The 26,892-nt window shown below is 41.3% G+C and overlaps 1 protein-coding gene across 1 annotated transcript in view; it reads right to left on the bottom strand.

Annotated features, from left to right (window-relative positions):
* Positions 1-5,714: 5,714 nt before the first annotated feature.
* mad1l1 (mitotic arrest deficient 1 like 1) overlaps positions 5,715-26,892 on the bottom strand; it is an 86,016-nt gene continuing 64,838 nt past the window's right edge. Inside the window, exon 18 of the mRNA XM_063009818.1 lies at positions 5,715-6,240. Within this exon, the coding sequence (XP_062865888.1) occupies positions 6,079-6,240 (162 nt within the window). The 3' untranslated portion in view covers positions 5,715-6,078. The remainder of the gene's footprint in view (positions 6,241-26,892) is intronic.

Below are 26,892 nucleotides of genomic sequence, written 5' to 3'. Positions count from 1 at the left end.
GTGATGAACCATGTGAGAACGTTCACTCACTTATTGGTCAGGTGTGTCTGAGGTGGGAGCAAGAAAATAAATACAGCATAAAGGTCCGGTGTTCTGGACTAGTGAATATTTCTGGCCTATTCTGCCGAATCGTTGCCATTTCCATCCCCAGGACATAGTATGTATAAATGTATATGAAAATTAACTTTAAAATGCATTTTGTAATTGAGCAAAGTGTCCTGCACATTGATCTAATTGCTAATTTAGGATATATAATTAAACATGTTAATAAAAACTCCCTATAACACTAAAAAATTGTATTTTTTATGTCCCCACTCTAACTCTAAATTCTTTTTTTCCTGCATTATTTGATGACTCCATATCCCATCTATGTTTTTAATATTTATTTTTCATAAGAAATGTATTATTATGTGGTTAAAATACGTTTTAATCATGTCCCCAGGTTTTCACTCAGTCCTGTTACTCTAACATATTCATCAAATTGGAGAAAGTCTACAAGTCACATTTTCAACAGAAATGTACATTGTATCTACTGAAGGCCACAGGAAGATCAAAAGTCTGCAACACCTTCCAAAAAAAGTTGGGACAGTACAGCATTTACCACTTTCTAATGTTGCCTTTCCTTTCCACCACACTTAAAATACGTTTAGGCACCGAGGAGACCAAGTGATTTAGTGTTTCAGCTTTTATTTTGTCTTAAGATGTGCAACAGTACGGGGTCGTTGTTGTCTAATTTTTTGTTTCTCCACACATTCTCTATTGGGGACAGGTCAGGAATGCAGGCAGGCCAGTCCAGTACCCGTACCCTCTTCTTCCGCAGCCATGACTTTGTAATGTGTGCAGCATGTGGTTTTGCATTGTCTTGTTGAAAAATGCATGGACGTCCCTGGAAAAGATGACGTCTTGAAGGTAGCATGTGTTGCTCTAAGATCTCAATGTACTTTTCTGCATTAATGCTGCCATCACAGAGGTGTAAATGACCTTTGCCAAGGGCACTGACAAAGCCTCATACCATGACAGACCCTGACTTTTGGACTTGATGCTGATAACAGTCTGGATGGTCCTGTTTGTCTTTGGTCCGGAGCACACGGCGTCCATTTTTTCCAAAAAAGACCTGGAATGCTGAATCATCCATCCTAGATGCCTCCGAGCCTAGAGAAGTCGACGCAACTTCTGGACATGGTTAACATAAGGCTTCTTTTTTGCACAGTAAAGTTTTAAGTGGCATTTGTGCATGTAACTCTGTATTGTAGTGCTTGACAAAGGTTTGCCAAAGTAATCTCTCACCCATGTGGTTATATTAAAGTATATAAAGTCAAAGTAAATGTAAGGAACACTGCATTTTTATTTTATTTGCATTTTCCATACTGTCCCAACTTTTTCTGATTTGGGGTTGTACAGCCTCGCTTTGAACTTGGTGGTCTAAAAGAAAAAAAGGTTGAGAACCTCTGACCTAAAGACCAACAGCCAGTCATATCTGTGAGGAGACACTTGACCGTTCAGTAGCACCGCTGAGGATTTGAACCTTGTGTAACAGCAGGAGTGGACCGCTGTGCCTCCTTTCGTTATGCTTTTGCTCTTGTAATGTGTGAACTTGTGAATAAGGGAACACAGCATGTTAGTTCTCTCTCAGTATAACCTGAATAATGCACCTACAGCACTTACATTTATTTTAGCCACTGAAAGGAAATGATGCAGAAGGAATATGACCGTAAAAGTAAAAGTGTTGAAAGACAAACAACTCTAAGTAACAAAAATGATTCTAATAAAACCATTTTTTATTTTATTACATTTATTACTGTAGGCTGTTTTCACACCTATAGTTTGTTTGCTCTGGTCCAAATCAGTTGACGACTATGTTAACTTGGAGCACGAAAACCCATCACAACAGTGTAAACCATGTGAGAACGTTCACTCACTTATTGGTCAGGTGTGTCTGAGGTAGGAGCAAGAAAATAAATACAGCATAAAGGTCCGGTGTTCTGGACTAGTGAATATTTCTGGGCCATTCTGCCGAATCGTTGCCATTTCCATCCCCAGGACATAGTATGTATAAATGTATATGAAAATTAACTTTAAAATGCATTTTGTAATTGAGCAAAGTGTCCTGCACATTGATCTAATTGCTAATTTAGGATATATAATTAAACATGTTAATAAAAACTCCCTATAACACTAAAAAATAGTATTTTTTATGTCCCCACTCTAACTCTAAATCCGTTTTTTCCTGCATTATTTGATGACTCCCTATCCCATCTATGTTTTTAATATTTATTTTTCATAAGAAATGTATTATTATGTGGTTAAAATACATGTTTTAATCATGTCCCCCAGGTTTTCACTCAGTCCTGTTACTCTAACATATTCATCAAATTGGAAAAAGTCTACAAGTCACATTTTCAACAGAAATCTACTGCAGGCCACAGGAAGATCAAAAGTCACCTCAAATTCATTTATATAGCGCTTTTTACAATAGACATTGTCTCAAAGCAACCTTACAGAATCCAGAACAAACAGACAAAAAACTCCTATTGAGCAAGCTGAGGGCAACAGTGGCAAGGAAAACCTTCCTTAAAATTACTGGAAGAAACCTTGAGAGGAACCAGACTCAGCAGGGTTCTCCCTGTTCTCCCTTTTCCCCCTGTATGTTTGATAATATTGTAGCGCTTTTCCAACAAAAGCGCTTTTTCCTGGTGCGTGAAGGCTGAATGTACTAAAAGTACCACACAGAAACACTAAACTTCTCTCTGTTATTACTGGTTACAAGTGCTCTGTACTGCCCAAATTCATCAGTCGTTGTTTTAGTAAAACAAGCCACGTTAAGCTTTATTTTTCACGTTAAGCGTTTTTCGTACTGTCCACAGATGACGTCACGGTTCACGCTGAAAAACCAAGTATTCTGTGGTGCCAGACTAGAATGCAAGTTTGCTGTCTGGAACCTCTTTTTTTTGGTAAAAACACGCTGAACCGGTTCAAAATCAAGTTTGAGAACCGGAACGGAGCCAAATCGGTGGAAAAGGGGTATTAGAAGATTCATTCATCCTGAGTACATTCCTGTTACCTAAATCACTAGACTGTGTCCAGTGCTCTCATGCTTTTAGCATGAACTTCATGCTGCTATATTTCATGTATTTACTAATTCTATGTTAAAAACTCAGTCCTGTTACTCACATACAGTCATCTTCCACTCAGAAACCTTGTAAAATTTAAAGTTGCCTGAGATTGACCAGTACACATTCTGAGTAGTTAAGTATGTGTGTTACTAGATGTAGTGTTGAACAAAGATAAAAAGTGAAGTTTAATTTAATCGAGTTACTACAGATGAAAGTCCATTTGGTGCAGTTGTTTTGGTCAGCACCTAAGTGGGAACTTAGTGTGTTCACATCTACCCAAGCTAATCACATTTTGTCACACTAAAATTACAGTTCAAACATAACTGTATGTTGTATGTGGACACCTGACCAACAGCTTGTTGGACATCCTATTCCAAAACAACTTCTTAGCCTTCACGCCATTGAAGATGTCTTTGCCATCTGTGGAAATTTGCCTATTCAGTCAAATATCATTCCACGATTCAATTCATCCCAAAAATGTTCAGCAGGTTTAAGGTCAGGGTTCTGTACAGACTGCTGGAGTTCCATCATACCATACTCGTCAGAACATGGCATTTTGGACCTTGCTGGAACAAAATAGGGCTCTCCCCAAAGTTGTTTTATATTTGCACATATATTTTGTCATATAATTGACTTTAATCGCTCAAGTGATTGAAAAGCAATGGGTGTGGCTGAAACAGCTTAACTCAGTATAAATAAAGAGGTGTCTGAATACTTTTGGCCATAATACTGGAGGACTTAAAGCTAATTTGTGTCCTAGCTGGTGTAAAAATGTAGTTGAAGTCATTCAAACTGGCTCGAGTGCAACAGTGGCCCAAGTTTAATGCTCCATTAGTACTGCCATCCACCATTACTGAACTGGCACAATGCCAGCTTGAAGTGATTCGGGAAGAGCTAAGAGCACAGACAGGATGATGATGATGATCACTCAAATGCACTGACCCGACCCCTCGGCTCGAACCTGTAGGGCAGGACTGAAACCAAAGCAGGCACAGAAGCATCAAAGTCACAACCCTTGGAGAATGTGAACCATCGGCCAGGAGGGCGTGAGCCAGCAGGTTGGTAGGCTGGACCCTACAGAGAGCTTTAACATGTACAGGGGAGTACACTTTGTTCCCTGTATTCATCGACCGCAAATCAAAAGTTGGCACTAGTACAGGATGGCACCTTTCCAGCAAGTAATGTAGTTCAATTTCTGTCCTTAGGTCAACTGCTCAGCCACAAAGCAATAATCCAAAGAGCAGGCAAGACTTAAAATGCTCACTAATGAGTTCCAAACTACCTCTGTATTAAACATCTGGGCATTACAAGCTTCATGGTTTGGCTTCTTTTCCAGACCAGAGGCTTTATAAAACCATGTAAAATTCTATGCAATCACTGAAGGGTTTAAAGCACACCATCGTTGGACAGAAGTTGATGCTTTTCTCAAATGGGTTTGCCGGGTGCCAGAAGAATTCCACCAGCCTTCTACCTGAATTCTATCAACACACAGGGCCAAGTGTCTATATATACAGTGCTGTAGCATTTTATTGAGACAAAGGCAACGTGAGTAAACGTAGGATACAGTTTCCAAAAGGTTATTTTATTTATTAAAGGAAAATCATCAAAAACCAACTGGAAAAAGTAACTGGCCACAAACATTTAACTATACTAGACTAGACCTCTTGCATCTCAATATTACCAAGCTATACATTGATCAGCCACTTACCATAAAGAAGCACTTTGTAGTTCTACAATTACTGACTGTAGTCCATCTGTTTCTCTGCATGCTTTGTTAGCCCCCTTTCATGCTGTTCCTCAATGGTCAGGACTCTCCCAGGACCACTACAGAGCAGGTATTATTTGGGTGGTGGGTCATTCTCAGCACTGCAGTGACACTGACATGGTGGTGGTGTGTTAGTGTGTGTTGTGCTGGTATGAGTGGATAAGACACAGCAGCGCTGATGGAGTTTTTAAACACGTCACTGTCACTTCTGGACTGAGAATAGTCCACCAACCAAAAATATCCAGCCAACAGCACCCTGTAGGCAGCGTCTTGTAACCACTTCTGACACGTGCACAGCCCTCCTCTTCTCGCCCCTGCATTCTGCACAGGCGTCTCTTCCGCCAATCAGGGTCCTTATGAAGCATATGAAGATCCCACCAACCCACATGGCCAATTAGTATCTGCTGCAGGCACTGGCAATTATGCCCGCCAGATGGCGCCCAGCTAACCGGTGGCAACAGCGAGTTTCAAACCGAGGAGTTCAGAATCTCGGCACTGGTGTGCTAGCGAAATATCCCGCTGTGCCACCTGGGCGCCCAGTAAGAAGGCTTCCAATTTGTAGTATACTGGTTGGAAAGAAATCTGATTTGTTGTTTCTATACATTATGCATCAAGTTCCTTTTTAGGCTTGTTACTGTTATAGATGTGGCCAGTCTTAATCTTGCCCTGTCCAGAACATTCTCCTGTCACACCAACCACCTGCATGTCCTCCCTCACTGCATCCAGAAACCTCCTAAAGGTATTTTTTATTTCAATTATTTATTTATTTATTTGAAAGTCTGAAATGTGGAAGAGCTATACATGTGAGATACGAATAAACACACAGTCACACAAAAAGCTATAAGAATTCTTTATTTTCAGTAAAGTCAGAAGACATGCAGCTTTTGTGGGAACATCCTTGAAGTAAGTAATTTAAAATCACTTTTTATTTATTTATTTTTTTCAATTCCTAAAGCAGATGGTGTTAAAATGGGATGTCCAACAAGTTCATAATCAGGTGTCCACATACTTTCAACCATAAAAGTATTTAAAGGGAAACACAAAAGAAAATATTCACTGTCACTACATGGTCATTCTGATTAAATGATGGCACATGTTCCTTGCTCAAAGTTCTAATTTGGCTATGTACATTTGGACCCCACTTTTAGTACATCCATCCACTTTTTTAAACTCAGTGTACGCTGGGGTTCAGACAGGAGGTTAGACGACAGTTTGGCGGCTGAACAGGTCAAGCGTCACGGCACTGAGGAAGACCGGAATGCTCTTCTGGTGGAATAGATGCAGCTCCACCAGCTCGGTCAACGTACGAGAGAAATCGGTCTCCAGAAGCTGCATACTTCCACTTCCTACTGGACCACTGGCCTGCAGAGACAGAAACGATGTTTTTTTTTGTTATTTTTGTGATTGTATTTATTACAAGAACATATGCACAACCAACACATTCACTCATTTCGCTATAGGTAGAGGTTAGGCATAAGTACCAGAGAATTAAATACTATTTTTCCCTTTTCCTCCCAATTCAGCATAGCCAATTGGTTTTTTACTGCTGGGGAGGGTCCGAGGAGGGTATATTTGCCTGACACCTTCACAGTCCACCGATCCCTTCTTATTCGCCCATACTGTAGTGCAGTGGTTCCCAAACTTTTTCTGTCGCGCCCCCCTTTGGAAGGTGAAAACCTTATTCTGATGATTTGCTCTAAATGGTATCAGTCAGGTTTATCGGGACAGGAGCTGCTGATACTGATGCTCAAGCAGTTTTTCAGGTGTTCATCAGTAAGGATGGACCCATATTTAGACTTCATTATTTTCATGTGGAAAAAGGCAGTTCCAAATTGTCCAGCAGATGCCCTCGACTTCATATAAATGTCAGATTGTAGGTTAAAATTTCTCCCTCAGAAAACTTTATAAATTAGCGCTGCTTTTTGTGGGATTAGGCGTAGTCATGGGAACAAACCGCAAATTAAACAAACAGTGGCCACATTTCATGTCAGTCACGCTGATCTGTTTAAGTGAGGCGCGATGTACCAGTGTGTACTGTGTGATCGATGTATTGGGCTCCCCTGATCTAGACTCTCTGTCAGAGTGAATCCTGACAGACCTGAAAACACGGTTTGTTTATCGTCCACCGTAAAAAATTCCGACGTTAAAACATTGGTTCCGCGCTTAATTTCAGTCAGATGCGCCCCGCCCCCCCTCCCCCGCCCCCCCCTCCCCCGCCCCGCCCCCCCCTCCCCCGCCATGCTTCTGCGCCCCACACTTTGGGAACCGCTGCTGTAGTGGATTCGCCTGTGAGGCCAGTCCCACACATGAAGAGTCACACACTCATCTGTGTTCTTCCACTTCTGTACAGGCGTCTCTAGCTACTAACCAGAGTCTGTACACAGCGTCGAAGACCCAACCCCTTTTATTAGTCCAGTCTTTTCCCACACAGCAGACCAATTTTGTCTGCTGCAGTCAATTGTGTCTGCCTGGGGGTGCCCCAGCTGACCGGTAGCAGAGCTGAGATTCAAACTTGGAATCCCAGCGCTGGTGCGCTAGTGTAATATCCCTCTGCACTGCCTGGCCACGAAGCCACTCATTTTTAAATACATGTTAATGATGTGCCAGGTACAACATGCTAACACCTACTCATATAGTTGATTTGAAACACTAGCAAAGAAACGAAAAAGGCTACAAATCGGAATGATTCAGAAACTAATTTCTGACCAAGGTCTGCAGAAGAATAAACAAATTTAGTCATCAATGTATTAAACTCTTAATGAAAGTGAATGCAGCATAAGCACAGTCCATAGTGCAGCTAGTTCACTCTGAATGTGGAAACCTGTTCATGAGTTTTCACAGACATACCACTTCTGTAGGTATTTGTATATCTTTAGTTTAAAAAGCCTTCGGAAGGTCTGGCACTGATGTTGGACGTGAAGGCTTTCAGTCAACGTTCCATTTCACTGGAAAGGTGTTCACTAATAAAAAAAAACTTCTGCACATGTTCTGTCAGTCTGTGGTTGCCAGTGTTCTCTTTTATGCTGTGCTGTGCGGGGAGGCGGCATTAAGAAGAGAGATGAAGCCTGACTGGACAAACTGATTAGGTAAGCTGGGGCAGTGGTCTGCATTAAGCTGGAATCACTAGTAACAGTGGCGGAAAGAAGCACTCTGAGTAAACTCCACTCCATCATGAACAATGACAGTCACCCATTGCATACAGACATTAGGAGACAGGAGTATGTTCAGTGACAGGCTGCTGTAACAGAGCTGCTCCACAGACAGACAAAGTAGGTCCTTTGTCCCCAGAGCCATACGGATCTAAAACTCCACCTGGCAGGAGCGGCAGGCGGTAGCTAAAGACTGAGGGTCCTATAGATTGAATGCCTTGCTTTGTCATATATACATAAACACCGACCAGGCATAACATTATGACCACTGACAGGTGAAGTGAATAACACTGATTATCTCTTCATCACAGCACCTGGTAGTGGGTAGGCAGCAAGTGAACATTTTATCCTTAAAGTTGATGTGTGAGAAGCATAAGGACGTGAGTTTGACAAGGGCCAATTTGTAATGGCTAGACAACTAGGTCAGAGCATCTCCAGAACTGCAGCTCTTGTGGTGTGTTCCCAGTCTGCAGTGGTCAGTATTTATCTTAAGTGGTCCAGGAAAGGAACAGTGGTAAACCGGCTACAGGTGGTCAAGGCTCATTGATGCACATGGTGAGCGAAGTCTGGCCCGTGTGGTCCGATCCAACAGACGAGCTACTGTAGCTCAAATTGCTGAAGAAGTTAATGCTGGTTCTGATAGAAAGGCTCAAGAATACACCGTGCATCACAGTTTGTTGTGTATGGGGCAGCAAAAGGGGGACCAACACAATATTAGGAAGGTGGTCGTAATGTTATGCCTGATCGGTGTACGTGTACAGTACAATGGTTTTTTTTTCGCATATCCCATCTTGTTTGGAAGCTGGGGTCAGAGCGCAGGGTCAGACATTGTGCAGCACACCCCTGGAGCTGAGAGGGTTATGGGTCAAGTCAAGTCAAATTTATTTATATAGTGCTTTTTACAATAGACATTGTCTCAAAGCAACTTTACAGAATCCAGGACCAACAGACCAAAACCCCTGTTAAGCAAGCTGAGGGCGACAGTGGCAAAGAAAAACTCCCTTAAAATTACAGGAAGAAACCTTGAGAGGAACCAGACTCAGCAGGGACCCCCAACCTTCTTGGGTGGCCTGGAGAATAATTTGAATAAATAGAATTAGGGCCTTGCTCAAGGGCCTAACAGTGGCAGCATGGCAGAGCTAAGATTCAAACACTCAATCTTTCAATTGAGCCAAGGCTCTACCCACTAGGGTACCATAGGTGTATGTGGATGTATAGGCATGTGTGTACGTATATTTATGCACATCGGTGGCTACCTTGGCCCAACTCATTGTGCAACACTTGTCACTTCACTATTTAATAATTTAATTACTATTTAATTCTTACTTTATATTAAACTACTATTCCTTATTAGTGTATATAACTACACTGTTTGCTGCTACAGTTATCCATTAAATGTAAAGTACATGGACCATTCAGTTTAAGTTGTTGTGTATGTTTTTGCTTCTGTATTTGTACTTTTTACAGTATGTACTTTTATTGTTGCAACATGCTACTGTGGCTTTAATTCTTCTAGATCAATAAAGTATCTACATAACTACAAAGTAACTACAAAGTCAAGCTATGCCTCCTTGTCCACATGGCCAATTTTCCAAATACTGTTTTCATTAATCTCTATAATGTGCTAAAAATTGTTTGGCCCAACATATATGGACACCCCACTTTAATAACTGAGTTCAACAGTTGTAGCCACACCCATTGCTAACAGGTCAGTCATGACAAGGCAAGGTCTGATATGAAGATGGCTCGGTGTAAACTTTGGGATGAATTGGAACATCATTTGCAAGCTCATGGAAGAGTGGAAGCTGTTAAAGCTGCAAAGGGAAGTCAATTCCATATGAATGCCCATGTTTGGGAATGGAATGTTCAATCAGCTCATGGTGGTATGATAGATCGAGTCTCAGCGGTCTCCACCAGCCTGGTTGGATGCCCAATGACATTTTGGCCATGTCTAAGGGAGGGAACCTAGATGGGATCTCTTTGCTAGTTAAACAGCACCACCTACTGTCTTCAGTACTGCTGAAGTGCTAGCAGGAGCAGCAGAGCATAGCATGATCCTCTGTAAGTGTTAGGGTTCTCTCTAGGAATGCGGGTTCTTAAAAGCTACAATTCAACCCTTCTCGAACAGCAAGGGTGTTGTGAGAGAGGCAGAGGTGCCAAAGTATGAAAGAATTAGATATATCCACATTTGGACAATACAAAAGCAGAAACAAATGAGACTCATGGTGGTGTCTACATACTTCTGGAAAAAAAAGTGTATCTGTATGCAGCAGGCTGATGCAGTTTCCCAGCGTCAGCCTAGCTCATCCAATCAATACAGATTTGTGTCTGTTTTTACTTTCGGCGGGGATTATTGATAAAGCCGATCATCATTGCTTCGGCTCAATTAGTCTGTGCTCTGGCGCGTAACTGGCTGTTGTTTATTCCCGTAGTGTCGCTAGAACTTGATTAATCTGCATGCTAATAGATGTGCAAATAGGCATGAAAAGTTCTGGACTTGCAATATGCTAAGAATGCAGTGAATTAATCACAAACGTGTACAACCACAAATCCAAAAAAGTTAGGACATAAAGAAAAATGTCTTTTTTATTTATTTAAGTATTTATTTATAAAGCACATTTAAACCCACAGCTGAAAACAATCCTACCCACTGCAGTTACTGGTTACACAAGATTAATCAGTTCACAAGTTTAACGTCAAACAGTCATGGACAATTTAGTATCTTCAATTCACCTCACTTGCATGTCTTTGGACTGTTGGAGGAAACCGGAGCTTCCGGCGGAAACCCACACAGACACGGGGAGAACATGCAATCTCCAAACAGAAAGGACCCAGACCTCTCCACTTAGGGATCGAACCCAGGACCTTCTTGCTGTGAGGTGACAGTGCTACCCACTCTGCTGCCCCACTTCATCCAATGTCCTGTTTATCCTGTATAATAAATGTTGATCCTGATTGTCCCTTGACAAAGTCCCGGTTTTTTATTTTGGCCCTCTCTGAGCCACAGGGAGCAAACATTTCCACAGACGTCATTGGTATGTGCTGGATTAATATGTAGGGAGTGCCTCACTTGCTGCAGACAGGCCAGTCAAGCACATGTACTTTTTCAAAATACAGTTTGGCCTATTCTTGCTGACATAAGCACAGACGTATTTGACGAAGCTAATGCTACTCTCTGCAAAACTGACATTTTATTCCTAATGAGTTCACATTTTAACTACATTTTCTGTTTTGTACCCCAAGGTGGTTCTGACAGAAACCTGTTTATCCACCTGAGGTTAAAGACTGCAAGTCGAGACTGCTGTGCCAACAATGCTGCTCCTGCTAGATGTGACGGACTCCTGGTTTGTTTGCACCAAAAAACGGACTTTATAACAGACTGGGCTGAATAATGAAGAACTCCAATTGTTTACATTATTATTATTACTTTTGGTTGAAATTATTTGTGTGTTTGTATGATTTGTGTAAATCCCATTTATTCAAATGATCCTCCAGGCCACCCAAGGGTCCCTGCTGAGTCTGGTTCCTCTCAAGGTTTCTTTTATTTTTAAGGGAGTTTAGCCTTGCCACTGCCACACCTCAGCTTGCTCAACAGGGGTTTTTGGTATGTTGGTCCTAGATTCTGTAAAGTTGCTTTGAGACAATGTTTATTGTTAAAAGTGCTATACAAATAAATTTGACTTGACTTGACAAAGATATTGTTTAGATCAGGGTTGTTCAATACAAAAAAAAAGTATAATAAATAATAATAATAAATAAATACATTTTAACAGGCACAGAGACACAAAACACGAACACCCCATGTGGAGGCTTAATGTTATATCTTGTAAACCACAGTGGGACCAGATTGCCACTATTTTTATTAATGAAGTATATTTTGTTTTGTTTCATTTTAATGCTTGTGTCTGGGTCAGGGTACAAATCATGGACAAATTGTGGGTCAGTTGTTTGTTTATTAGAATTTTAACGTCATGTTTTACACTTTGGTTACATTTATGACAGAAACAGTAGTTACTCATTACACAAGGTTCTTCAGTTCACAAGTTAATGTCAAACACAGTCATGGACAATTTAGTATCTCCAATTCACCTCACTTGCATGTCTTTGTGCTGATGGAGGAAACCGGAGCTTCAGGTGTAAACCCACGCAGACACAGGGCGAACATGCAAACTCCACACATAAAGGATCCAGACCACTCCACTTAGGAATCAAAACCAGGACCTTCTTGCTGTGAGGCAACAGTGCTATCCACTAAAGACTGCAAGCCCCATGAGTCAATTGAAAAAAAGTTTAAAAAACCTTGGTCTACATGAACATTTTCTTAATCTTTTAATAATGTTCTGGACTGTAAATGGTGAACTGAAGCGGCAATTATGAGCCAGGCCTTCATGCTCAACATCATTACCTGACCTTACAAGTGTTCTTTTAACTTAACAGGCACACAATTCCCACAGACAAACTCTCTCTTAAGAAGAAATTCTTCTTTAAAGAGTAGAGGCAACATCATATTAAAACCCTTGGTTTTGGAATGGGAAGCCCAACAAGCTCACTGTGAGGTGTCCACATACTTTTGGCCATATAGTGTAATTATACGCCAGCATGATGGCTGACAGGTTTGGATGAAGTGAGAGAGGAAGTAAAAGAGTATTATACTCTGCTTTCTGGTTGAGTTCTCCTGAAGCCTATGATAAAGCTGGAGTGTCAGGCGGATCATGTCTCACTCCGAGGCGTTTTGGTTTTGGTAGATTGCTTCTGATGACAACAGTGTCAGTTTCTTTCGGTCTCTGGGGATTACGTACAAAGTCTACTAGTCAACCAAATGTCCCGTCAAGCGAACGACATGCAGGAGCCCGATTGCAGTCTCTGAGTTTCCCTCCATACTGTCTTCTACTTTTGGAAGAGGCTCAAATTTTTGGCTGTCAAGAGCTTTAGGGCCAGCTAACGTTCTCCTAATGAGATCTGACCTTTGGGGTAAGTCTATAAAAATTCTGGCTTCAAACAACACCACCAGAATCTAGTCATACCCAATTCCTTTGTTTATGTCCTCTACTGCTGCAGACCACTACTTTGACTGAAGACGGCTGTGTATAGTTGCTAAACGCTTCTTTTTACCTGCCCGAGGTGGGTTCACACAGGGATCAGTATCGTGTACAAAGAGTCACGCACTGCTCTCCATTATTCATCATCTCTGTACAGGCATCATCGACTAGCCAGCTGAGGTTGCAACTGCAGCAGCAATGAGGACTCCCTTCGGCCTGCTCTCCCACAGACATAGCCAATCATGTCTGTGTAAGCTCCGGCAGGCTGGTAGTAGAGCTTTCATTGGAACTTGAGACTTAGAGATGTCAGCAGTGGTGGGCTAAGTGTTTTATCACACCTAGAAATAAACTTACCATTTGATTCAGTTCTCCTGGAGATGTTTAATGAATATTGGAACAGGATTTTACTTTAAGCGCAGTCTGCCGTTCATATCTTACAAAACACTGGATTTATTCTATGCGCTTCGTAGTGTGTATCTATACCACTTGAAGTGCACTAATTAGACATACTATTTAGTACAGCCGTGTGCGATTTGAGACAGTTGCTTTGACCGCTGCTTTGATTACTTAAGGAGGCATAGTTTAGCTAAGGCGATTCAATCGCTTGTTCCCAATGACCCCTGCCAAAACTACACATTTTGTATGCCCTACCTCGTTGGCAAGTGCCAAAAAACACCACAGTAACAGCTTGTCAAGACTCCAGATATTCGGGCGCCCAGATGGTGCAGCAGGATATTCCACTAGTGCACCAGTGTTGGGATTCTGAACTCTCCATGTTTGAACTTCAGCTCTGCTACTGATTAGCCCCCTAGCAGGCACAATTGGCAGTGCCTGCAGCAGAAAAAAAGGCCACTGGTTTGCTGGGTGGAAAAAAAACGGATGTTTTTGATGGTGTGTAAGAACCCTGGTTAGTAGCCTGAGGTGTCTATATAATTGTGGAGGGACGCTGAGATCAGTGTGTGACTCATGTGTCAGGCAAATAAACCCTCCTTGAACGCGATCAGGGTCTCCAGCTGTGGAAGACTATTGGCTATGCTAAAAATGCTAAATACAATAGTATAAAAATAGACTCCAGATTTCCATGACATGCCACGTTAAAGTCGATGACAGACAGTAGCACACAGTGGGATTCGTTCCCCATTATACGCTGTCAACAAGCAACGTCTCCTTCTTTAGCCTCTGCTTCTTGCAGGCCTCCAGTCATCAGCATATAAAAAAATACTTCCACATGTTTAGGACAGCTGTTCCGTTTTAACCCTGTTTGACTCCAGAACATTGTTGCAAACTACAGTTCCATAAAAAAAAGATTCTTTAAGATTTCATTTTCCAGTAACGTAACATATGGCAAAAGGTAAAAAAAAATAACAGAGTTATTAGGATCTATTTGTCTGGATAGGGGTTCCAAAGCCATTTTTAAAGCTCTTGGTAAGGCCCTAACTAATTCACAGCCATAAAATGAGCTGTTTTCAGGTCTGTGTTTAGCAATTTAACATTTTTCATTCGCATAGTCTATCAAGTATGTACAAAATGCAATATGAGGTGGTCCTAGCAATCATACATGAATTAAATTAGTGTAACAGACTTTTCTGTGGTGTAGTGTGCTGACAATGTTTAATGTATGTGTTTACGTAGAGTGCATTTTGTTCCTTTGGGGATTCCATAATCAATAGAAAAGTGTGCTTCTCTACACACGTGATCATCTCTCTGTAGTCTGTTCTGCACCTCAAAAGAACAAGCCAGTAAAGTGTTATGCTCCCGATAGTTTGTCTATGTGCAGTTTATTTCTTTCTTTATAAACTCAGAAAACTCTAGAAAGATGCTTGTTAGCAATTGATTTGACAAAACACAACTAAAATTGTGTGAATTTTTAATTTTTTTTAATGCATTTTCTCCCCATTTTCCTCCCGATTCAGCGTACCCAATTTTGTCTTCCGCTGCTGAGAGATACCAGATTGCATCCAAGGAGAGCACGTCGCTGTTCACGCCTCTTCCGACACGTGTACAGCCCTGCTCTTCTCGCCCCTGCATTCTGCACAGGCGTCTCTTCCGCCAATCAGGGTCCTTACACAGCGTATGAAGACCCACCCACACATAGTCTGGCCCCCACCCTGCAGATACTGTGGCCAATTAGTATCTGCTGCAGGCACTGCCAATTATGCCCGCTAGATGGCGCCCTGCCGCCCGGTGGCAACACCGAGGAGTTCAGAAACTCTGTGCTGGTGTGCTAGCGGAATATCCAGCTGCTCCACCTTGGCGGCAAAATCTGTTATTTTTAAAAAACGAATTAAGTAGAGCGCTAGCTTTGGGACTCCAAACCACAGTGAGAGCCATTATCCTCAAATTGGGACAAAAACTCTACACTTCAAGCAAAGGTAAATACATTTTTTATTGGTTGGCCTGCTAAAAGCCCTTTGTGAGCAGGTCAATGACTTTTGTCAGCTTCTTTTAAATTATGAAATCTTTAATTATTAAACTGTGAAGGTCAGCATTTATAACTGCTTCTGGTATTGACTACACAGTAAGCTCAAAACTACAAAAGAACACCTTCTAAATATTGAGCTAAGGTGTTTTAACCACATCCGTTGCTTAGAGGTAAGTAAAAATTATATGTTTCTAACATGGATAACAGTTTATGGCCCTTTATTTTCCAGCATGACCAGGCCCCTGTGCACAAAGTCAGTTCCATAAAGACTAGGGATGTAACGATGCAAGACAGTTAAAAATCGATTCACATGTGTAACGATTCAAATCGGTTTACATGTATAATGAATCCATAGTCACTTTAAACAGCAGAGGGCACTGGCGCTATTCACCTTGCCTGGTTGACGTCACTACAGGGTTGCCAGGTTCTGAATTTTCCAGTCAAATTTATTTGTGAGGATGCTTTATTTGTATTATTTATTTATTTATTTAATGTGGGATTTGTTTTAATATTTCATTTCAGTTTTTTTTTACACAAAAAGGGAAATGTGCAGCATTGTTTTGCATAGTTTGTACCTACCTCAGAAATAAAAAGGCATTCATTATTTAGATAAATAAAAGATAAGCACGAATACAGTATTTTATTTAATAAAAGGAAACTTTGTCATAATTTGTCTTTAATTTGATTTTGTTTAAACAAATCTGGAAAAAATTGTGAATTGCATGGCATCGTGGGTAGACTGTATTGTTCCATCCCTAATAAAGACATAATTTGACCAGCTTGGTGTGGATGTTTGTTTGTTTGCTTGTTTATTAGGATTTTAACGTCATGTTTTACACTTTGGTTACATTCATAACAGGAACGGTAGTTACTCATTACAGATTCATCACTTCCCAGTGTTATATTGAACACAGTCATGGACAGTTCAGTATCTCCAATTTACCTCACTTGCATGTCTTTGGACTGTGGGAGGAAACCGGAGCACCCGGATAAAACCCATGCGGACATGGGGAGAACATGCAAACTCCACACAGAAAGGACCCGGACCGCCCCACTTGGGGATTGAACCCAGGACCTTTTTGCTGTGAGGTGACAGTGCTACCCACTTAGCCACCGTGCCGCCCTGGTGTGGATGAACTCCAGTGGCCTGCACAGAGCCCTGACCTTAACCTTCTAGAATTTTTATGGGATGATTTGGAACAATCCAATTTATTCCTAAAATGTGGTAAAACTAAAGGTAAGTTGGTGTTTTTGGATAAATTGTATACTTTTTTATATTTAAATTTGGAAAAAAAGAACTGAAACAGTTATAAAAAGAAAAGATGGGATAATTCACCATGGCTGTGTATGTCTAGGTGTCACATTTCAGTCTCAGCCTTTCAAGGGTGGTCGATTTTCAATGCAGATTCCAAACTTTGGTTTCACTGACTTTTGAAAAATGAGATGCACTACATTCAGCATAATTTCATCATCTGCTCTTGCTCTCGCTGCATGATGCACAGTTAATTTCAGGATTTAATCAGTGACTGATGCACTAATCATCTCCGGATTGGGCAGCGACAAATGCCAAACCCAAACAACTTATGCTAGTGGAATAGAAAATCAAATCAGGGTCGCATGACAGTTGTTCAGACAAGTTATGACTGACATTTAAGTTTCCATCTACTTCAAAAATGAACCTGGTCATGAGTCGAGTCGGGCCATTTTAGCTACACACACACATTCTCCATTAGTGGTAGAATGGGTCATTAGGAAAACGCAACAAGACCTTGTTTAAGGATACAATCAAATTTTTACACTCCTATTCTGTTGTTTACTTCTAAAAGCCTTAAAGAGATGAGACTCAAAACCTCGAAGAAGAAGCAAAGCACTGAAGCATAAAGCTGGTTCCAATCCGTTCCTCTGAAAGATGCGACTCCATCTGTGCTTTCCGCATCAGGAGTTTTATGGATTCAATTGTCATGGCTAAGCAGTCAGACACAACCCTAAGATTACCACGTGCAATGCCCAACTCTGAGAATGAGGAAATGAATTTGTTGAAGTGACGTTGGCCATATGGTAGATCTAGTTTAGGAAATGCAAGTAAATAATAGTCTGGGGTTGTTATTAATGTTTTGGACTGTAGGCCTGGCTTAAGAGTTCCAGTGAAGGAAACTCTATATGTAGGGCCCTCTAAATTCATGGGAAAAATCACAGATTTCATGGATTTTTAAAGAAAAGTACAGCAGTCATTAAATGACATATATAAATAAAATGAATAAAATAGAAGCTACAATACACAGCACAGCCTACCTCAATGGTTGACTGTAAATCCAGCAACGGTCTTAAAAATTAAAATACTCTCTGTGTTTTGCCACCCCCACAGAATTGGTTGGGAGTTTTCCAAGTTTTCTCACTTACCTGAGTCGTGTTTTTAGCTGTGTTACACTTCAACATCTTGGACATTTTAACTAAACGATTACTAAATCAATTGCCGTAGGATTGCTAGAACCACCTCAGATTGCAAATTAACCAGTAAACATGAGGCACTTGAATAGTACACAAATTAAAAACATTAAATCGCTAAACACAAACCGTAAATTTTGAATTTCATAGCAAATTGCGTATTACACGGAAAAAGGCTCATTTTACGGCCTGTGACACAATTTTTACAGCCTTGAATAAGATAGGGCCTTATATATATATATATATATACGCCGTATCAGTCTGGCTTCAAGGCAGCGCATTCTACAGAAACAGCTCTTGTGGCGGTTACTGAGATGCTTCATGCAGCCAAAGGAGCCAAACTGTCAGCTGTCCTCATTCTTCTTGACCTCTCTGCAGCCTTTGACACAGTGAATCACAACATTCTCCTGTCTACTCTCTCCAACCTTGTAGTAACTGGTTCGGCATGGCAATGGATGGCCTCCTACCTGGAAGGGCGCTCCTATCAAGTGTCATGGAGGGGATCTATATCCCATCCATGCACTCTCTCAACCGGTGTTCCTCAGGGCTCTGTACTTGGACCACTTTTATTCTCTATCTACACCTGCTCTCTGGGTAAGGTCATAGCCTCCCATGGCCCTCTTACCACTCCTATGCAGATGATACTCGGCTCATTCTGTCATTTCCTCCTTCAGACACACACGTCTCAGCTCGCATCTCAGCATGTCTGCAAAATTTCACACAATGGATGACGGCTCATCATCTAAAACTCGATCCCAGCAAGACAGAGATGTTGCTCATTCCTGGAGATCAATCTCCAACCCAGGACCTAGTCATCTCTATTGATGACTCCCAGATCAGACCATCTGATAATGAAAGAAACCTTGGTGTTGACCTGGATAACCAGCTGACCTTCTCTTCTCAAGTAGCCAACATGACAAGATCATGTTGGTTCCTCCTCTACAACATCAGGAAGATTCGTCCATTTCTCTCCATGATAGCCACTCAGATTCTGGTCTAGTCACTTGTAATCTCTCAAGGACTCAAGGAAGACAAGCATCAAAGCTCTTCTCTTTACTTGCACCCAAGTGGTGGAACGAGCTTCCCTTGTCTGTCCGAACTCCCTTGTCTGTCCGTCACGCTGTCTTCAAAAGACGATTAAAAACCCACCTCTTTACTAAGCACTTAAGCTGGCATGTACGTACTTACTCACTTACTTACTAATGCTCTCATTGTCATTCATTTCTTGCAAAAAAAAAAGGTTGGTTCTAACAGGTATTCTTGAACTGCTGTCTACTTAAACTAGAGTAAGGTCATGTTCACTATGGAAGCATTTCTATAAGTCGCTCTGGATAAAAGCGTCTGCTAAATGCAGAAAATGTAAATGTATGCCATAGCAACCAATGACATTCTTCAAAAGTTGGTGCTTTAAATTTAGGGGCAAAAAACTGGTCAGGAAACATTCTTGTAGCATCTGAAAAGGCATGAAGGTGACTCCCTCAGACACAGCAAATTGTGTCAGGAGAGAACCCGACCAGTGGCAACACAGACTCAAACTTGGCTCTTTATGACGTGGTCTAGCCCATTAGGGCACACCTGGGCATTGTACTGCCCTGCGGGGCACATCCGGCCCTTTGGTTGTCCCCAACCGGCCCGCATTAGGTCAGTGATCAGTCTTTAATGAAAGGACCACAACTTTTTTATTTACATAAGTTTTAATTCATGTGTGTGTGAAAGTGTATCCAGCTTCACCGTAATGTGTTGGCGAACAGAACTGAGTGCGACTGACAGAGACGGTTTTGAGAGTTTTAACAAGACATGGACTTCTAAGTATTTATTTACTGAAGTCAGATGTAAAGCTTTTTAAGGATCACAATTTAAATCTAGGGTTTAAATCGCCATTGGAAAATTTAATTGCCCACCTCTGCATGAGGGCAAGCTTAGCATTAAAGAACTCGACCAGCCAGTTGGAATTGCTGTTTCAGTGGCACAGATTCAGTCCAATTCAGATGTCCCTCCCTTAGCCAAGGTCAATTCTGTGTAACTTGACCAGCACCCAGACACTCCAACAATGGCAAGACGGTTCATTAAACCACAGTTCCATCCAAGTGCTCAGAATTAAAATACATTTAAATGCCCATAACAACCCCTAGTAGGTTATGTAGATCAGTAATATCAGATCTGGTCTGTCTGCATTCTTTTTTATGTTCGTTCCTGCAACTGTCTGAATATTAATGATGCTATTTATTCAAACATGCTAAACAAGCTAGTGTGATCAAAAGCATCCCATGCTAATTCATACAGAGTGGACTGGGGGGACAAAAGGGAATCTGTTTCCCATGTACTACGAATACGAATACCTTTATTGTAATAAAATTGACAAATATTTTAAAACACAAATATATACATATACACACACCAATCAGCCATAAGATTAAAACCACCTCCTTGTTTCTACACTCACTGTCCATTTTATCAGCTCCACTTACCATATAGAAGCACTTTGTAGTTCTACAATTACTGACTAGTCCATCTGTTTCTCTACATACTTTTTTAACCTGCTTTCACCCTGCTCTTCAATGGTCAGGACCCCCACAGGACCACCACAGAGCATTTGAGGTATTATTTAGGTAGTATTTAGGTATTATTTAGGTAGTGGATCATTCTCAGCACTGCAGTGACAATGACATGGTGGTGGTGTGTTAGTGTGTGTTGTGCTGGTATGAGTGGATCAGACACAGCAGCGCTGCTGGAGTTTTTAAATACCGTGTCCACTCACTGTCCACACCTAGTTGGTCCACCTTGTAGATGTAAAGTCAGAGACGATCTTTCATCTATTGCTGCTGTTTGAGTTGGTCATAGACTCTGCCCATAGAGCGCTGTTGGCTGGAAGTTTTTTGGTTGGTGGACTATTTTCAGTCCAGCAGTGACAGTGAGGTGTTTAAAAACTCCATCAGCGCTGCTGTGTCTTATCCACTCATACCAGCACAACACACACTAACACACCACCATCATGTCAGTGTCACTGCAGAGCTGAGAATTATCCACCACCTAAATAATAGCTACTCTGTAGTGGTCCTGGGAGAGTCCTGACCATTGAAGAACAGCATGAAAGGGGGCTAACAAAGCATGCAGAGAAACAGATGGACTACAGTCAGTAATTGTAGAACTACAAAGTGCTTCTATATGGTAAGTGGAGCTGATAAAATGGACAGTGAGTGTAGAAACAAGGAGGTGGTTTTAATGTTATGGCTGATCAGTGTATATATATACAGTATATATACTGTATATATATATATACATATATTTGTTAACAAAGGGGGGGTCTAAGAGAAAAAAAGAGAATCACTTGAATATAGCATAGCTGATCAGAGGTCCATTTGGATGTAAATGTGAACGACTTATCTTATGATGACATTGCAAAAATCCCATCGAAATAAAGTTTGCGTGCTTTATCAAATCCTTTGGTCTTCGATTTTTAAAGATTATAGACCTACTGTAAATACACGTAGCTCATTCAGTCTTATTTATTATTCCCAAGGCCATATTTAACCGCGTTGTGATCCGCTGCTGTTCTACAAACCCTATTCAGCTAGCAAGGGCCATGAAAATAAATAGTTTTTCCTCATCATCTCCTCTTACTTAGTTCATCACAAGCCATATGGTGCCTGGAACCCCTGAGCCTCGCAGACGCAATCATCTCGCTTCCCCTGCTGAGCTCATTCCTGCTGGGCGCCGAGCTGAGCGAAATAATCAATAGTTCTAATTAAAAGAGGAATAATCGTGAAAGAAACGGTAATGACGAGCATTATTGTACCACCCCCCTTTGCATCCCGGTTTTGGATCCGCTCAATATCCCTGTGCTCCTCGTGGTTCTTGGCAAATCATTACAAAGAACCACATCCTCTTCCTGTTTTCTTTAGCCACCTTTGCTGGCGCCTTGACCAGACAGTAACGGAGGTTATACCCTATCCGCCACTGCACTAAATGCATCGTACATGGAACAGTGGACTCTTGCCTGGGTATAGAAGGTGTTAAGGGACATTTGTCCATATCGTCAAATGTAATCCAAGGACCATTAAAATACAAGACTGCTATGAGTTGAAGGCTGCTGAAACATGCATGATCCTGTACACAGTTGAGCAAGCTTTACATCGCTATAGGATTAGAGGCTATGTATAAAGGTAGTAAAAGTGCTATGAGTCCTACAAGTTTAAAAATGCTCATGTATGTGACTTCTCTGTGCCCATATTAATAAGGTTAATTTAACAGCAATCATTACAAAGCACATGGAACAGTGGTCTCTTGCCAAGGTTGAGAAGACAACACAAACTGTCCACCTTTTGCTTAGGGAAAGTTTGTCTGTATGGTTAGATGTAATTTAAAAAAGCACCAAAAACACCCCAAGTTGGTGCAGCAGGATAATCCACTAGCACACCAGCACAGAGATTCTGAGCTCCATGGGTCGCATCTCAGCTCTGCTACCGGTCAGCTGGGCGCCCTCTAGCAGGCACTATTGGCTAATGCTTGCAGCAGACAAAATTGGCCTCAAGTCTGCTGGGTGGGAAAGACCAGACTAAGGTTATCAGCACTGTGTAAGGACCCTGGTTGCCCAGGGCGCCTGTACAGAAAGTGGAGGAGTGCAGGGAATAAGGCGTAGCTCTCCGTACGCAAAGCCAACCACATGCGCAAATGAGGGATTATGGGAGAGTAAGGAGAGATTATACACCCTCCTTGGATGTCGTTGGGGTCCCCAGCAGCAGATTGGCTATGCTAAATTGGGAGAAAAAGGGGGTAAAATGCATAAAGACTGCTGGAGACACTGCCGACAGTCGAGCAGGCTTTACATTGCTATGTGCTTAAATGTTGCTTTGTGAAAAATAAGTACATTTATTCATTCAGACAATAGCGTGCGCGCACACACATGGAAACTGAATCACTGAGTCAACGAGTCAGAAACGACTCTTTTCAAACAAATTATTCATTGGAATCGAATCAGGGAGCTGTGCTCTTATCAAAGGAAAAGATTCATTCATTTTGTGTAAACAACTCCATGAATCAGTTCATTTGTTAAAGAGATTCAGATGTATAAACCAATCAGAGCTTTCGAATTAAGATTTTGGGCGGAATTTCAATCTCTCTCTTCATTGGTTGTTGTAAAATAGACAGCTTAGTTAACAAATGACCAGTTTCAGCTTTTTACCGCAAAAGCCGAGAGATTAAATTATCTAAGACGGTTTTCATTAGTTTGGTGGATAAACACAGTTGGAAACGGATTTATATAGTCTAGAAATATTCTGGAAACATACAAGATGGCCTCCAAGAAGAAAAACAAGTAGATTATATACCTAATGAAACAACACACAGATATAGATTTGGTCTCAATTTGAAGAAGAGAAGCTCAGGTAAGCAGCGGTTATGATTTTATGCTGCTGTGTTGTTGATCTAGGTCACGGTTCAGCTGTTTACCATGCTCTTTCACTTTGCAATGATAGCAAAGCATTATCAAATATTGAACTTTTTCAGGGGTTTTTTTTATGCTCCTTTGTTCGAAGTAAATAAGACATTAATATTAATATTGTCAATATTAATACAAATACAGCCCTGTAGTAATACAAAATATAAACACTGTAATTCTGTCAGAATGTATCAGAACTACAGTATTTTGTGTTTTTAAGAACTTATAAACAAAATAAGCTAAAATACAGGCAGTGGCCTGCCATTGTACTTTAAGTTTACATGATATCATATTAGGGCTGAAACGATTCCTCTAGAAACTGGAGTAATTCGATTACTAAAAATCATCGATTCAAATTTTTCGCATCGAGGCATCGCTTAATCCATACATTTATATACAGCTCACGGTGTTTCGCACTGTTGCACAACGCGTTCACGCTGTGGTCAGGTGGCGTGAAGAAGCAGAGAGCTGCATCCGAAATCTCACACTTAAACAGAACTCAACAGGACTTAATCCGGGTACTTTTCACGTACAGTTCAATGAATACTACGTTTTTTGGACACGCTCGCCGCTCCTGCGTACTGTTCAGTATAGAAGTGCGATTTAGGACGCAGCCGAGATTTGATAGTGTGGACTGCAGATTGGAGAGAGAGAGAGAAAAAAGCGAGGGGCAAACAGAGGAGACCGGACAGAGAAAACCACAGAAAGTTTGAGATCATTTTAAGCTGGAAAAAATTAATTAAAAAATATTAAAGCTTTATGTTACGCGTGAGCTGTAGCTGAAACCTTTAGTTCTAAAAGTTGCACAAATTAGAGGCTTATGTTTATGTATTATTGTTTATTATTATTTATGCCTGTGTACATTTTAAAAGAATTTGATTTACTTTTGATGTATTTGTTTTTGCATATCAAAATGTTCTCTTTAAACTGTACTGTACACAAGGAATAAAAATGCACAGTTTATTTTGAGAGACACGTCTTATTTAATCTTATATGTATTTATTTTTGCTCTTTATTAAAGCAAAAGTATTTCTTATCCGATTACTCGATTAATCGCTAAAACAATCAATAGAATACTCTTTAACAAAGTTAATCGATAGTGACAGCCCTATATCATATTGTATCATATATCTGCCACTTCTCAAAAGCATATCGAAATACGAGTTTTTTAGTCGTATCGCACAGCCCTATGGGGCATTGAGGGATTTTTTAAGCATTTTTTTGTTTCTAAAAGACAGAAAAATAATAGCTGCAATTTGAATCTATCATTTGACCACTGAGCAAGTAGCTGATGTCTGAGAAAGCATGTGTTAGTCTGCAGCCCTCCTACAACAGCAAGGGTACAGCAGTGCAACCAGTAGGGGTTACCAGTGTGCACAAGGACATGGGTATAACCAAACTGAATCGAGGACAAGCAGAACAAGAAGAAGGGGAAAAAAAATATCCCCCCACGCATAAAAAATTTGCATACCAGGATCATTTCTAGTCACGAATACCATTAAAACAAATGCTTTTCTGGCACGGTTCTAAATGTAATTTTCAAACACAAGGTCACATCACTCACTCTTTTAATAACTGACAATGAAATCAAAAAGAAACACCTGCAGAGAAAATGAAAAGCGCCCATGTTGGTATAAGAGCGGATTTAAAAAAATGAGCGTGAGCCCGTGGATAATTTACTGTTAATAAATATTGACAGCAAATTCTCTGCAGCAGGAGGGTCGCAGGTGGTCCCAACAGGCCCGATTCGCCACACTCCCAAAATCTAAATCTCTAATACAGACGAATACCTGATGCGAAGCAGCAAGTCTGACCTAATGCTAATGCAGCGACATGTAAACCAACAGACAGATTGAATAAAATGTCTTAAAACACAAAGTCAAAGAAGTTGAGTGTCAAATGAGATTACACTTTTTATTCTTTGCAGTTATGGGCCGTATACAGGACATACAGTGTGCTGTAGATTGTGTTTCCTAAAGCAATAGCATTCAAATGGGGGCCTTAGTAAGTAAAGAGTATTGCCATATAGGAGATTTTTTGTGATGTTATATACACCGATCAGGCATAACATCATGACCACCTTCCTAATATTGTGTCGTCCCCGATTTGCTGCCAAAACAGCCCTGACCTGTCGAGGCATGGACTCCACTAAACCTCTGAAAATGTGCTGTGGTATCTGGCACCAAGATGTCAGGGTGTACATGGTCTGCAACAATCCTTAGGTAGGTGGTACTTGTCAAAGTAACATCCACATGGATGGCAGGACCCAAGGTTTCCCAGCATCACACTGCCTCCGCTGGCTTGCGTTCTTCCCATAGTGCATCCTGGTGCCATGCACTCCCCACGTGCATCGATGAGCCTTGGCCACCCATGACCCTGGCGCCAGTTTATCACTGTACCTTCCTTGGACCACTTTTGATAGATAGATAGTGACCACTGCAGACTGGGAACACCCCACAAGAGCTGCAGTTTTGGAGATGCTCTGACCCAGTGGTCTAGCCATCACAATTTGGCCCTTGTCAAACTCGCTCAAATCCTTACGCTTGCCCATTTTTCCTGAGCGGCCTACATTGGATCTTTAAGAATGGACACATTTTTGATTTGCCCACCACAAGGTGCAAAGGTCAACAAACGCCTGAAGTAGACCAAAGGTGGGGAAGCTCCCGCCACCAGTTCACCAGAGGTAGTAAACCCATGAACCCACTACATCAACCCATGAGCAAAACGACAATACCTTGTTATCCTTCCTGAAAGTGTAAGAATAATATTATAACCTGTGTCAAGGGAGTCCTAGAATGTTTTTGCACATGGGGGGGTCTAAGAGGAAAAAAAGGTCGTGAACCCCTGTCCTACAGTACAGTTATGGTCAACATTATTGGCACCCTATGTGAAAAATCTCCTGAAATAAAGTGTTCAAAAGACACCAGACACAAAAATAACAAAATAAAAACTTGGCAGGAAAAGGAGACAAAATTAAAAATGTCAGGTCCTAATTCTCCTGGATCTTACTGCAGCATTCGTCTGCCATGATACGCTGCTGCATAGGTTGAAGACCTGGACTGGTATAACAGATATGGCAATAGCTTGGCTTCGATCCTATCTCACCAGTAGGCAACAGTTTGTCTCTATAGGCAGTTTTAGGTCAGATGTCCTATCTCTCCCTTTTGGTGTCCCCCAGGGCTCGGTTCTTGGTCCTCTTCTTTTTATAATTTATCTGCTTCCACTTGGTGACATCGTCCGACAGCATGGCCTGCAGTTTCACTGCTATGCGGATGATACCCAAATTTATATCTGCACCAAGCCCTCTGACACACTGCCTCCTGACTGTCTGATCAGTTGCCTGGTTGATATAAACAACTATATGGCTAAAAGTTTCCTTAAACTAAACAGGAATAAATCTGAAGCCAATGGCATTATGGTGGACCCATCCCAGAGCTTCAAAAAACCTTACTTACTTACTTACTGGCTGAACTATTGTTGCCCCTAAATGTTCAGTACAACTTCATCCTACTGCCAGGGCTG

Source organism: Trichomycterus rosablanca, chromosome 15 (genome assembly GCF_030014385.1).
Source record: "Trichomycterus rosablanca isolate fTriRos1 chromosome 15, fTriRos1.hap1, whole genome shotgun sequence".
Lineage (NCBI taxonomy): Eukaryota > Metazoa > Chordata > Actinopteri > Siluriformes > Trichomycteridae > Trichomycterus > Trichomycterus rosablanca.
This window is presented reverse-complemented; position numbering and strand designations above follow the sequence as displayed.